Raw genomic sequence first — 15293 nt, forward strand, 5'->3', positions numbered from 1 at the left:
TTGGAAGGATAAAGTGGTTTTTCTCTTTCTTTACACTTCACCATTTAATGTCCTCTTCTCTATTCTCTCTTTTGAATAAAAGATATTTACTATTATTTTCTTTCTCATGTGTCTCTACAAGTTGTCAGACTCAAATTTCCTTTAATTAATGAGTTGGAAGCCTCAGAAGAATTGGCAATTTGTACAGTTTTGGTAAGAATTGGTAATTTGTACAGTTTGTAGAGTCAAAATCTTACAGCAAGATTTGCTTTTTATTTTGACTCCAAATATATATATATGTTCAGTTATAGGTAGAAAAAGATGCTAACCAACAGAGAATAGAGCTTTTGGTCATAGTTAAGAATTATCTTTTTCCATTAGAGACAATAATCAGAGTGGACAGTTCTAAGTACATGGACAAGAGGCAGCTGCCACCCACCCCATACTTTTTATAGTTTCATTCCTGCCATTTTAAACAATTATAATAAAAAACCCAAAATATGATAGCAGATATAAGCAACTGTCCTAACCATGATTTGTCCGTAGCCAGGCCTGGGAGAAAAGAAAGCATGGAAAGGTTATGGTTTTAAGTTTGTGAACATAGTATCATATCAGATATTTTTCCTCATCGAGGTTAACCTTCTTTTTTAAATCTTATAGTAGACCTCCATATACTGCTGAGAAGAGTGTTAATTCCCTAATAAATGGTCATCAATATTGCCAGTGATTATGTCTGTGAATGGTCCAAGTTGCTATTTTTCCTGGAAGATGAACGTGTTCAGGGGCCATTCTGCTATTTCTGTGCTCTCAATTGAGTCGTTTTTCCAAGACGTGGCAGGTAACAGTGCTAGGCTCCAGCCCCGAAAAGGGTCTGTCTTTAGGTCCTTTGTTTTAAAATGATTATATTACTCTAGCAGCATTAATAAAGGGATGTGATGGCAAAACAGGAGGAACCAAGGCAAGATTTTGAACATACTGCCATAGAGCTTGGTTAAGTAACATTTTTTCTGCATAATATTTGAAATTGTGGTATGCTGTTTCATATTGTATATAGCTGAGTCTACACACAAATTGTGTTGAATAATATAGAACTCTGGATCAGAGGCTTAGGGTTTGTAGAGCCAGACAGATTGATTTCAGATCCCCTTATTGTCACATACTCTCCGAAAGATTTCACACAAGTTACTTTGCTGAGCTTACTTTTTTCACCTGTAAAATGGGGATAGTAAATACCACCATCCTCAGAGAGCTGTCTTAGAGATTAAATGAATGAGTAAACTCAAGTGCCTGGTGTTGTGTCCAATAAATGTTAGGTTTTAAAATTCTTGTCTTGAATTTCTCCATTGTTTTCTATCTTTCATTATGATTAATTCACTTAATGCTTATGAAAAAAGTCTCTAACATTATCTAGCTTTCCTTCATTCGTGATAAATACTGTTACATACTGTTTGTTAATATCTTGATAAATACTGTTAGTTAACGACACATTTCATATATATATATGTACACACACACACATATATATATATATATATATTTTCCCCCCGCCTTGAGATGGAGTATTGCTCTGTCACCCAGGCTGTAGTGCAGTGGCATGATCTCAGCTCACGGCAACCTCTACCTCCCAGGTTCAAGTGATTCTTCTGCCTCAGCCTCCCGAGTAGCTGGGACTACAGGATTGCACCACCATGCCTGGTTAATTTTTGTATTTTTAATAGAGGCAGGGTTTCACTGTGTTAGACAGGCTGGTCTTGAACTCCTGACCTCGTGACCTGCCCACCTCGTCTTCCCAAAGTGCTGGGATGATAGGTGTGAGCCACTGCGCCTAGCCATATTTCATTTTATTTTTTTATAGAGTCAGGGTCGCACTTAGTCACCCCTGCACTCAGGCTGGAGTACAGTGGTATGATCATAGCTCACTATATCCTTGAACTCCTGGGCTCAAGCAATCCTCCTCCCTCAGCCTTCTGAGTAGCTAGGACTAAGGCATGTGCCACTATGCCCAGCTAATTTTTAAAATTTTTTTGTAGAGATGGGGTCTCACTGTGTTACCCAGGCTGGTCTTGCACTCCTGGCCTCAAGTGCTTCTCTCGCCTTGGCCTCCCAACGTGCTGGCATTATAGGTATGAGCCATGGTGCCTGTACCTATTCTTAATTGCACATTTTCAGAAGCAGTGCCAACAGGGAATAATTAATAATAAAGTTAAGTTGGTAGGATTTATTGCACGAACATTGTCCTCCTGGGCTCAGTTTGAGTAGAGGACCTTTTTGTTTGGAGACCAGATATGTAAGTATTAACTCAAGATGGCTGCTAGTAGGGCATAAAATTGGAAGTAGAGGAGGCAAGATTGCTACCTGGTGCTAGAAAGACTGAGGTGCATATAAATACAGCCGTTAGACAATCTGTTCTCTTCTTCCCCTCCCCCTCAGATACTATTTTGCAACGCAAATTAAAAGCTTTATAATGAACTTACCTGATTTACAGATAAAGATATCAAAACTCCGACAAGGAGACATGAGTTTCATGACTGTTAATACCTGACATCTGGTATTCAAACCCATGGTTTCCTGACTCTAAAGGTTTTATCACTATACCGATGCTGGTGATTGGGAAATGCCAGGAGTTACTTTCCTCAGTGAAGAACGTTCCCTGCAAATACATCTTCATTGAACACAAAAAGTAATGTTTAGGATAATTGTTCACTGGCTGTTAGGCTATTTCCTTTGTTATTTCGATCACAAAATCATATAATGCTAGTACTATAGAGGATCCTAATATCCCTACTGCCTTATTTTTGGATGAAGAAACAGAGGTCCGGAGAAGACCAAGGGCTTGTCTGGTGTTTCCTAGCTGGCTAGTGGCAGTGGTAAGGCTGGGAAGAACCTCATTCTGTGTCACCTCTCCAGTGTTCAATCTTTGCTCTAGGTTCTGATGTTACCATTTTTAGGATTACAGGCCATTGATTTGCTTTGTAGTCTTAATAAGGTTTATATTATTGCTTTTAGGACTATTTTACATTTATATACAAAATAATTTTATATTTTAAAACATACATTTATATTCACTCATGTGTTGGTGAATTTGGAGGAATAATGGAAGAGTTTAAAGTTGCTGTTTATAAGTCACTAAGCTGTGAAGAAACAACTGGTTATAAAAGTGGAATTTTACTTAAAATTGTAATGTTCATTGTATGATAGAATGGAGTGTCCTCTTTAAATCAAGGTAAAATAAGCATATTTACATTTTAAATAGTCTGAAAAAGTGAAAGCAATTTAAAGACGTAAATCTCTAAACGTTAATTTTAATTATGTGGGTAGACCTGCCAGTTTAATTTAATCAGTCAGATCTTTGCTTTTTATTCCATAGATCTTCACAGTATTTCTAATTTGGAAGTCAAAGTGCATATTAATGTACCTGTGACATATAGAAACAACTGTGTTCCTTGATGACACTCTCAAATACTCTTTGATATTTGCATCAAAATTACCAAAATTCTATCTTTCAGGAAAAAAAGCATTGAAAACAGATACTAGTGTTTGTCGACATCTTCACTGTTTTTTTTCTAAAATGTAACAAATATAATTTGTAAAAGTGACAATTTTCATTTTTCCATGCTGCAGGCTCTTTTTGTTTGGATGAGTATGAAAGTAGGTGGACTATGTTCAGAACCACTTGAGGTGTTTAGCATCATCATGTTCCCTCTCCTTCTAATCCATGGGAAATAGGTGTGCCTAGCTAGTAAATAGAAGAGCAAGAAAGAATTAGGGTGGAATTTCTGGCACTAAGGGCAATTTTTCTTTCCTAGAGTGTCATAAACTAACGCTATTCTCTCTATAAGATAACAGATTTTGAACAATTATATGAAATCTGTTATTTCATGGAATAAAGTTCAAAATCTAGCCTGTCTTAAAATTAGTTGTTTTCCTGCCCCTGAATTTGCTCAATCACCTTGTGGCTTCATTCAGAAAGATGCCCTAGTCTTTTATGTTTTTGTCAGTGATGCATCTATATTTGAGTAGTTTTGTAGGCTGTTGACATATTTGATGGTATAATTTCAAAATTCATAGTATTGATTACTGCTTTAGTAGGGGAATAAGGCAGTATCTCAGAAAGCAGGAATTTAAAAGATATGCCGTACCATACAGATAACAGTCGATAGCCTCTTTCCCCACACTTAGCCTATCATTTCTATTGTTCATACAGTTTTCTAGGTAGTTAATGGTACTTCATACAAGTTGTGGTTCCAGTGTTCTGCTCTGTTGGGTTTTCTATTCATAAACAACAATCTCTTGTGGATAAAAGAAAGCTCTTCCTCTTTAAGTAGCAGACAGAAAATATGTTTTTTTTTTTTGGGTTTGAATTTTCATGTGTAATTACTGCAGTTGTCTGTAGGAGAAAGGACTCATTGTGGTTTTTCTCGGCTGTCATTCTTAAAGACATGCAGATAGCCAGACAGCACACATGGCACTGACCTACGGCCGGGGACTCACAGTTTTGAGAGAATTAGGGAGTGTATAGCCACTTCCCTCTCTGAATGCCAGTCCCAGAGCAGTTGCGTTAGGCTGGAGGACTGGAGGTGGAGCCTTTTTTGCTCACGGCAGCAAGTTCCCTTCTCCTTTCTCTCCCCCTGCGGCGTGTGCGTTGGCTTTTCAAGCTGCCTGTGCTGCTCTGTTGAGTGAAAAAGGCAGGGTGTGCTCGCAGACTGTGCTATAAACTGCAGTTTCTATTTGGGGTCCTCACGGAGAAGAACACCAGGAAAGACAGACAGGACCAGTGCCATGGGCCAGCTTTGCTGCTTTCCTTTCTCAAGAGATGAAGGAAAAATCAGTAAGTGGGATTTGTACTGTGCAGAATCCTAAGTGCTTTACTATTTTGTGCGGTTGTCTTCTAGGGGTAGTTTTGCTCTTTTTTTAATAGGAAAGATAGCAGACTAATCAGCTATGATTTTTAATGTGTGTTTCTTAAAGGGACTGGTAGGTGTGTAGTTACAAATTAACTGTAAAAGTACTGCAACTCAGTAGATGGGCTGTGTTAAAAATACAAAATACTGAAAACTCATTTCTGATTCTCCTCTGTTGGTATTCTCCCAGCTCATTTTTATCACACTACGTTAGAGTCAGAGTTTAGTTTTGAGTTTCTTTAAATCACTGCATTCAATTTGATATACTGTACAAGCCAGACTTCATTTTTCTTATCTGAAACTGGCGTATTTTCAGAGCAATGCTCAACGGTGACAGATAGAGAGGTAAAGCTGGTTCTAAAATGACACATATTAGACACTTGCAGATATTTTCATGTGTCCCCTGCTTTGTTCTTCCTGGAAGGGATTCAAGTGTGCCTATGAGACCACTCTAAACAAGTGATGTGGCTTTGCTTCTAGCAGAAACCCCATTGAACCTGCCTACATGAATGTTGAATTCCACAGCTGCTTATGCCCAGAGAAGAGAACTTAAAGTGGTGACATTTGCATTGAATTTTGTTCTTCACTGGCTTATGTGTATTCACTTACATTTTAGCTTTGTTAAATGGAATACTGGCATTTTAAATAGTATGCCGAATAGAGGTTGCCTTACCCTAGTTGCCCCGAAATAGGGAATTTTTACTTCCTTTTCAATATAATGTTTCCAGTCATACTTGCTAAATTTTCAGCCACATTTGTGTCATATCAGTGCTTGATTCTAATTTAAATAGGTCCATAGAATTTCACAATGTCTGGTTCAGATGCTGAAAGATCTACATCTGGTTTATATTTCCTGCTGCTTGTTCTTCAGGAAACTAGCCAGGGACTGTTTAAAAAAATAATACATATGCTATACCTGTTCACTTGGGAAATAAGACGGTTTTTACAGTAACTCCTTGGGGAATCCTTTGGAATAAACACTGAAGTCTCCAAACATTGGAAACTGTGGAACATTTGATTGTTAACAAGGAGCCAATAAACTGTGCTCTAAATTTTACTTGTGAAAGGATACTGTACAGTATGTGACAGTCCTGCTCTTACAACTTGAGATGACCTTATAACAAAATCATTCACTTCTAACAAAGAGCATTGGCATTCATTTGGCAGCCCAAGACTTCTCAGGTTGTCAGAATGATTTATTTGTAGTTCCTGAAAATTTGGGTTGGTTGAATTTTTTCTTGGGGAACGCTTCTCTCTGAAAAACCTCGGCATGGGCTGATGCAGGGATAGTGAATTCTTTCCCCACCCTCTTCACTTTCTATTCCACTGCTCAGGATTTTCCCTTGGAGTGCCTGCTCTCCTGTTCTGTTTCTCTTCTTCCCCTGTCTGTAAGCATCTTTTGGCTCCATCTGAAGAAGTGAAGTTTCAACTCCAGAAGGAATTTGTTCTTTTCTGTCTTCATTATCAGGGACTATTGGAGAACAGTCTTCTGTTTTACATACGGTGCTTCCTAATATTGATGGACAGGAAGTAATATATGCTGCTTTTGGGGTTTACTGTCTCAAGTTCCAAACTTTAAGAAAAAATGAAGATAAAACACCATATCTGAAGTGAAGCCTGAGTCTGGAGGTGCAAATTATGGTTAGAAGAAATGCATTTGCATCCCCACCCCCATTCACTCCTGATGGCCCCCTGCGTCCTCTCCATTTTCTCCCCATTATTCTTTCTTCTGTCTGATTTCGTGGTTACTTCACTGTTTTTCTCCTCCTAATCTGCTTCACACTCCATTCACACACCCCATGCACAAACATATGCACATTGTAGAGCTGTTTCCTGATGCAGTGTTTAATTTCTTTGCTACAGGATGGTCTAAAGAGAGGCTTCTGTGCCAGGCACTGCTATCCTTCTGGTAATGTGTACCTAACAGTACTTATAAAGGGGACATTTAAAAAGTGGCAGAGAATTTATTGCTCAGCATGCCTCAAGGAGCATATAAATTAGCACAAATTGTGGGTATCCAGTCTGTAAGTTGTGCTGCTAATGTGAAAGAATCCATAATAGACATTTGGGAGGGTCCAGCTTTTCCCTGATCTTGCTGCTGGATTGTACAGTAACCTCCTGGGTCTTGTTTATCTTTGTGTCATCACCTAATAGCCTTGTTAGCCTACTCAAAGCAACATACTACTTGAGCACATACTAAAAACAAAGCACAAAAATGTGAATACCCGCTCCTTCTAATTCTGTAACAGGCGGTGGCCCTAGAATGTTCTTCCTTGAAGGGAGCCCAAATTATGGATAATTTGATAAGTTTTTGGTGAAAGTTTAAATGTGTGGGTGTTATTCTCAAAACACAGGTGAGTTGGAAAGCTCGTCCTCTGCAGTCCTACAGAGATACAGCAAGGACATACCCAGTTGGTCAAGTGGTAAGATTGAAGTGACCCCTCCCCTCTCCTGCTGCTATTTTATCTTGCTTTTGCCCTTTGGTGGTGGTGATAGATAGAAATAATTCTAATTTAATTGATTTATTAGTGCTACCATTTTAGTGTATTGATAGCAAATGATGATTTTTTAAAATGAACTAGTGGGAGCTAGTGTAGCCTAAGCTGTAGAAAGTTAACCATATGCATACCCAGAAATATTTTATGCAGTTTTAACTGATATCTAATACATATTTATGGGGCACATGCAATATTTTGGTACATGCATACAATGTGTAAGGATCAAATCAGGGCAATTAGGTTATCCATCACCTCAAACATTTATCATTTCCTCGTGGCAGGAATATTTCAACTCCTTTCTTCCAGCTATTTTGGAATGTACAATAAATTGTTTTTAACTATAGTCACATTACTGTGCTGTCAAACATTAGAACCGATTCCTTCTATCTATGTTTGTACCCATTCATCTCTCATCATCTTTCTCCCCGACAACTTCCCAGCCCCGGTAACCATCATTCTACTCTATCTCCATGAGATCCACTTTTTTTTTGCTCCAATGTAGAAGTGAGAACATACAATATTTGTCTTTATGTGCCTGGCTTATTTCACTTCCCATAATGACCTACGTTTCCATCCATGTTGCTGAAAGTGACAGGATTTTATTCTTTTTTATGGCTGAATCGTATTCCATAGTATAAATACCACATGATTTCATCATCCATTCATCCATTGATGGAAAGTTAGGTTGATTCCGTATTTGGCTCTAGTGAATAATGCTGCAGCAAACATCAGGGTGCAGGTATTCCTTTGATACACTGATTTCCTTTTCTGTGGATAGATACCCAGTAGTGGGATTGCGAGAAATTTTGCCAATGGGTTGAATAGTCAAATACAGCAGAGCTTGTCATGACTTATTTATTAATTAGTGCAGCACAGAACAACTTTTTGTTTAAATCTTGGAAGTTAAACATTTTTCCAAACTGTATGCTTTTTTTTTCACCACAGTAAGTAGAATACACTGTCAATAAATTCATATTTCTTGGAAGATTAGAACCTTTCTTTTTTTATATAGGAACATTCTTTAAAAATTACAGTAAATATTATAGGATTAACAAATACTATAGATATTTTCCAGTATAGTTTTTGCTGACTAGAACTTGATTTCTTTGAATTACCTAATTTCTCATATTGAGCTGCCTGAAAGGAATGTCCATCATGAACAGAAATGTCATTGCAGATAACCCACAGGGGTCACTATTGCAGAGTCATATGGACCACTGTGGGTTATATATCTCCTTAAGCAAACCTCACAAGAAAGCTTAATAACTATGTATATACTTCTGTAACTAATTAGAAAACATTCTATTTTCTCTTTTCCTGTTGCAGATTTTCCCATTTTGAAGTACATTGCTTTTATATAGAGTTAAGTAGCTGAATGGCTAAAGATGAACTGACCTACTTCATGAGTTAGTCTCTTGTCACTGAAATTATTCAAGGATAGGATGGGAATATCATAAGGACATCACCTTCTAGGGGTGTTGTAAAGGGAGAATGGACTTGGTAATGAATGAATGCATTGACAACTCAGTTTCTTTCTAACCCTGATATTCTGTGATGACTGAAAATGAAATATGAGAGTAAGTATGTGTTTTAATAAGACACATTTTAATTTTATACATGAAATATGTGTCAGTATAGTCTTTTGTGAGGGATGAATTACTGGGACCATTTATAGTACTCATTTATAAATATGAGTCAAATGTTGAGATAATTTCTGATATTACTTTAATCCATAAACTGAGGTATGCAGTGTGGATTTAATGTCTGGTGAATACTTATATATAACCGTAATTACCATAAAGGTGATCAAATTTTACACAAGGAAATCTATACTTAGATTTTCCAATTACCTAGAAGTCATCCTAGAAATCCTACAGCCTTATACTTTGCTCTTCTCATTTGCATCTAAGATATGCTGACTTCATGGTTACCTTTCATATGTCTGCTCTATCTTATCACATGGATTTCAAACACCTCGTATTCAGGGTACGTATTGTACATCTCTCTTAGTAGCACCAGACCCTAACATAGTATCTTACCCAGAGGAGGCATATTCTAAATGCTTGTCGATGAAGGGAATGATACACATTTCTTGTGAGTGTGAGAGAGCTTCAGTGTCAATCAGTCTATCAGAGGATAGAATATGGAATAACTCTGGTTAATGTTGGAATCCATGAAGAGCTTTGGTTACTGAACGTACCAGAGAAACATTTTAACAGGCTCACACTGACTTTACATTCTGGGCCCCAGGGAATGTGGATAGGGAGCCTCCCATCAAAGGACAGTGACACTTTATTTTTCTTCCTTGCCAGTGAAAATGTGTTTGCCCACAGGGGACACAGTATAACTCCAGTTCTGCCACTGCCTGTTGAAAACATACGGCCCATTGCTTGGCATGCAGTTCTTACTGTAGACCGAGCACAGGCCTGGGAGAACAGAGAACTGGGTGAGAAACCCAGCTCTGCTCTTACATCTTGTCTGAGCAACCTGCTAACATCTCAGGGCTTCAGTTCCTCAGATTTAAGAAGTGGGGGTTGAACTACTCTTCTTTTGAAAGTTTAATTTATTTTTTCCCATTTGCCCCTTAGAGCTAAGAGTCTAGGGAATAAAAGAATGAATGATATAGATGTGATGCAATTGTTTTTCTTCCTCCTCCTCTACATCTTCCTCTTTGACTTCCCCTCTTTCTCTTTCTCCTCTTCTTAATTTATTTAATGCTTACTGTGTGCCAAGTACTAGGCTAGAATTATGTTCAAGACTGCTTATTAAGTGCAACTGGTAGAAAATAGATGCTCCCCTGTCTCATTTAAGAGGGCCAGTTGCTGAAAGCCAGAAGTGTGGGGGATTTCTCAGTTACAGTCCTCCGGGGTGCCATGGGGCTGAGAGCTGGTAGAAGGCTGGGATCCCAGGCAGCTCGGTATCTGCTGTCCGCTTTCTGAAGCAGTGAAGCCAGAGGTGTTGTGTGTAACCTGAGACTACATTTTGCATAAGATTTCTGTGGGTAATATTGTGGTGGAGCAGGAATGGTATGCAAGGTAAAACAAACATTTAACCATAGTCACTAAAGATTCGATTTTCCCTTTATTAAATAATTTGTAATTTGTAATCAGGAAGCTTATGTTTCTAAAATCAAGTAAAGGAACATTAGAGCAAATGCTAGTAGTTACTATTCATATCTCACCTTCCTGATTCCATTAATTCACAGGCTATGTGGTAACTGTATTCCTTCTTGTTATTCTGACATTTTTAGAGTTTGCAGGATTCTACCACCAAATGTTGAATAATTTTTATGAGGAATAGCAAGGTCGTAGACTTGTTCCCAGCCCCCAGTAGAGCCATTGACTGCCATGAGCTGTATCCAGAAGCCCTATCCTTCAGCATTGTGACGTGGTCTGTCCTGTGTCATCTTCCTGGGGGGCCATGAAAGAAGAAGCGGGACTCTGATATACCGAAAGCTTTTGGCTAATAAAAGAAAGCTTCATATCTGTTGCTCCTTCCTGGAGCATTATTATTATTTTAAGAGATGGCCCAGGCAGGTCTCAAACTCCTGGCCTCAAGTGATCCTCCCACCTCGGCCTCCCAGAGTATTGGGATTATAGGTGTAAGCCACTGCACCCAGCCATGGATTTGCATTTTAATAAGACCAAATTATCCCAAGTGCTCTTGGGAAATATTTATAGTAAAATAATGAAATAAAAAATAAAATAAATAAGCAGTGATGATGACTTAGCCCAACTCAAAAGAGTTTCAGAATTCTCAATTTCTATATTGTAGAAAAATAGAGGCCCTAGAAACAAAATGGCTCAGTTTGCACTTTTGGTTCTGACATTTACCGTTTAACTTCTCTAAGCTTTTTTCTGTACCTTTGTCTTAAACAGTATCTACTTATTGTGAAAATTAAATAAGCTAATGCCTATAAAATTCCTGACAGTGTGCTTGGCATATAATAGACTCAGTAAATATAAATTTCTCTGTAGCAAATAGTGTGTTAATTGCATAGCTGCAGTCAGAAGTCAGCTTGAGCTTGGGCAACGTGGCGAAAATTAGCTGGGTTTGATGATGTGCACCTGTAGTCCCAGCCACTTGGGAGGCTGAAATGCCATGATTGCACCACTGCACTCCAGCCTGGGTGACAAAGTGAGACAGACCTTGTCTCAAAAAAAAAAAAAAAAAAAAGCTTGGCAGAACTATACTTTTATTTCTACCTTATGCGGTAGAGATAAAAAGGCACTTAGAATGTCAGACCTTGAATTGTCGAGTAGACTTGTGGCATTGATCTGGCATTGATCCTCATTTCCCATGGGGAAGTCTTTCCCCCTCTTCTTGGGATCTTGTCCATCATGAAGCCTTACTTCCTGCACCAGGAGAGACATGTGGTCCCAGCAAAGTCAACCATGATCTTCCTTGAGATTCGATAGAGAGCCTGTGTTCCTTTTGGGTTGTGAGCAGAAAGGCTACCATCCTAAGATCACAGTACTTGGTACTGTAGAGCAGGTACAGTGAGGAAGAATCATTCTGAGAATGGAGCCAGCACAGAGGGAAGTAAGCCTAGGGAAGGAAGAGTCCTGATGAGTGTTTGAGCCTCTGAGTTCAGCCATGCCCAACACCTTCTCCACTATATGAAGCAATAAATCCTCTCCTTTTTCTTTGTTTATACTTGCTTGATTTAGGGGACACTCAGTGTGTATAAGTAGAAATAAAACCACAGTTATGCCAAGCTGACTTCTAAGGTGACTGTGGTTACACAATTAATACACTTTTTTGTTGCAGGGAAATTATATTTACTGAGTTTATTAGATGCCAAGTCCCAGTGTATATTCCGAAACAAATATTACCAAACCTAGTGAAGAAGCGAGAGCTCTCTGGCTTATTCTTCATGTTCCATTTTAGTTGCAATGAAATGTAGCCTTAAGTCAGAGCTGCTGTTAAAGAGTAGCAGGTTCACTTCAATGAATGTTGTTGAGCCCATCTTTCAGAAAACTGAGCCAGGTGTTCTGGAAGGTACAATGATGAGTAGCACATGCTTCCTACTACTGGATTCTTTCTTTAAAATGTTACATGGCCTTGTAAAAAGAAATCTGTAAGATCTCAAAGTTTATTGTGCCTTGAACATAAAAAGCCAAGATAAAGGATATTGATTGATGCTTTCAGTCTAACAAGCAAAGCCATGTCTCTTACATGCCCAGGAAGTTCCACAGCTAAGTCACTGAGAGTGAGTTAATTACTACCAAAATTGGAAATTACGTTAAGCTCCTATCACAGGCAGGATTTACAACTTGACATGAACATACAGTTCCTACAGCAAACATCTTAGCAAATAAAATCTTCTGTGACTGACGTTCATAATGTGAGTTACAAGTTAACAGACCTTGAAACTATTAAAATAAATCTTTCATAGACAAAAGCGGAACTGTATGATGAAAATATAAAGAATAAGTGTAGCTTTAACTTAAATTATATGCTAACTAGAATATAAATGTTAATTTTATTAAAGTCTAAATCAAAGATATTTGCGGCTTACAATTTTCTGCATTTAGATACTTTCCCCCAAAACTTATGAATTTAATCAAGAATATTAATAAGCCTATTATGTATATATGTGATGCCAGGGAGAGAGTGATATACGAATAAGATGCTTGGCGTGGATTGACTTAGGATCTCATATTCCCAAAGGAGTCAGAGCTCACCTAGTTACCTAGTTTGTAATGCTGATGGGAGAGGGAAGAAGGAATCTGGTGGAAAGGGTGATTCACTCTTAATGACCTGGCTCAGATCCCCTCCCCCGCCTCTTTTCTGACTTTGAGGTCAGATAGTTGTTGTTGGCATTTTCCTTGTGAATTACATCAGGCTTCAGTTTGATGTCTCATATCTGACTGTTTAAGCGAAAATATAATTCACACTTTCTAAGCATTTTAAATGTTCAGCTAAAGTTAGCTGTGATATGCAGCCTTTTCAGGATTTGATTGATAGCTGATAAACTGGAAAGCAGATGACTTGTTAATCTCAGACTTTCTATCTAGGGCTATTGTAGTCAGACCTTGTTTAGAGTACTGGCCAGCTGGAGGGTGTCCTGAGGGAGACCAGGATGGTGACAAGCCTGGAAACCACATCACAAGAGGAAAGCTGAAGGACTCAGGCAGCTTAGCTGGGAGGAGAGAAGGCAGAAGAATTAGTGGTCTTAAAACATTTAGAGGGCTCTTTAATGTGGAAGCAAAAGAAGAGTTGTTTTGCATGGCTCTAGGGGAACAGAATTAGGACAGTGGGTGTTAGTTTAACACATTTTCATTTGGTGGTCTTAGAAGCCAGTGGTAAAGATACATTAAGCCCAGTAGTATTCTAATTATGTTTGCAATGAATCTTGTTTTAAACAATGAAAATACTGAAATGGGATTGTAAAATAGAGAAGTTATCATAATCAAATTTTATATTAATAATTCATAATAAATTGCGTGAGAGAAGATTTTTAAGGCAGAATTTTCAAACTATTTTAAGTCACCAAACAATTTAAATGGAAGACCAAAATTTTTTTTTAATTTAATTTTAAGTTCTGGGATACCTGTGCAGGGTGTGCAGATTTGTTACGTAGGTAAATGTGTGCCGTGGTGGTTTGCTCCACCCATCAACCCATCACCCAGGTATTAAGCCTTGCATGCATTAGCTATTTACCCGGATACTCTCTCGCCCCTCATCCCCCCAACAGGCCCCGGGGTGTGTACTATTCCCCTCCCTATGTCCATGTGCTCTCATTGTTCAGCTCCTACTTGTAAGTGAGAACATGTGGTGTTTGGTTTTTTTTTCTGTTCCTGTGTCAGTTTGCTGAGGATAGTGGCTTCCATATCCATCCATGTCCCTAGAAAGGCCATGATCTTGTTCCTTTCTAAGGCTGCATAGTATTCCATGGTGTATATGTACCACATTTTCTTTAGTCTATCATTAATGGGCATTTGGGTTGATTCTATGTCTTTGCTATTGTGAATAGTGCTGCAATAAACATACGTGTGCATGTATCATTATAATAGAATGATTTATATTTTATTGGGCATATACCCAGTAATGGGATTGCTGGGTCAAATGGTATTTCTGGTTCTGGGTCTTTGAGGAATCTCCACACTGTCTCCCAGAGTGGTTGAACTAATTTACATTTCCACCAACAGTGTAAAAGTGTTCCTATTCCTCCAAGCCTCACCAGCATCTGTTATTTCTTGACATTTTAATAATCGCCATCCTAACTGGTATTAGATGGTATCTCACTGTGGTTTTGATTTGCGTTTCTCTAATGATCAGTGATGCTGAGCTGTTTTTCATATGTTTGTTGGCTGCACAAATGTCTTCTTTTGTTCATGTCTTTTGTCCACTTTTTAATGGGACTGTTTGTTTCTTTCTTGTAAATTTGTTTAAGTTCTTTGTAGATTCTGGATATTAGCCCTTGGTCAGATGGATAGATTGAAAAAATTTCCTCCCATTCTTTAGATTGTCTGTTCATTATGATGATAGTTTATTTTGCTGTGCAGAAGCTTTTTAGTTGAATTAGATTCCACTTGTTAATTTTTACTTAGAACACCAAAATTTTAATGAAAAAATATCTACCTTTTTATTTTCCTTAATTTATAGTCACTATTAAATGAATATTTTAATGGTCCAGCGCAGTGGCTTCCGACTGTAATCGCAGCACTTTGGGAGGCCGAGGCGGGCAGATCACCTGAGGTTGAGAGTTCGAGACCAGCCTGACCAACATGGAGAAACCCCTTCTCTACTAAACATACAAAGTTAGCCAGGCCTGGTGGCACATGCCTGTAATCTCAGCTATTCAGCAGACTGAGGCAGGAGAATTGCTTGAACCCAGGAGGTGGAGATTGCGGTGAGCCGAGATTGCACCATTGCACTGCAGCCTGGGCAACAACAGTGAAACTCTGTC

General features: G+C 38.4%; 1 protein-coding gene across 6 annotated transcripts in view; it reads left to right on the forward strand.

Moving 5' to 3' along the window:
- Positions 1-15293, forward strand: part of AKAP7 (A-kinase anchoring protein 7) — a 144679-nt gene that overhangs the window by 105326 nt on the left and 24060 nt on the right. The window contains exons 1-2 of one of the 6 annotated variants that reach the window (XM_008007043.3): positions 4409-4807; positions 7235-7303. The exons of 3 other annotated variants lie outside the window; for them this stretch is intronic. In XM_008007043.3, coding sequence (XP_008005234.3) covers positions 4759-4807; positions 7235-7303 — 118 coding nt within the window. In that variant the 5' untranslated portion in view covers positions 4409-4758. Of the gene's footprint in view, positions 1-4408; positions 4808-7234; positions 7304-15293 lie in introns of those variants that run through there. 2 more of the 6 variants (XM_008007044.3, XM_038000888.2) reach the window with 2 other exon arrangements.

The sequence above is a fragment of the Chlorocebus sabaeus genome, chromosome 13 (genome assembly GCF_047675955.1).
Source record: "Chlorocebus sabaeus isolate Y175 chromosome 13, mChlSab1.0.hap1, whole genome shotgun sequence".
NCBI lineage: Eukaryota > Metazoa > Chordata > Mammalia > Primates > Cercopithecidae > Chlorocebus > Chlorocebus sabaeus.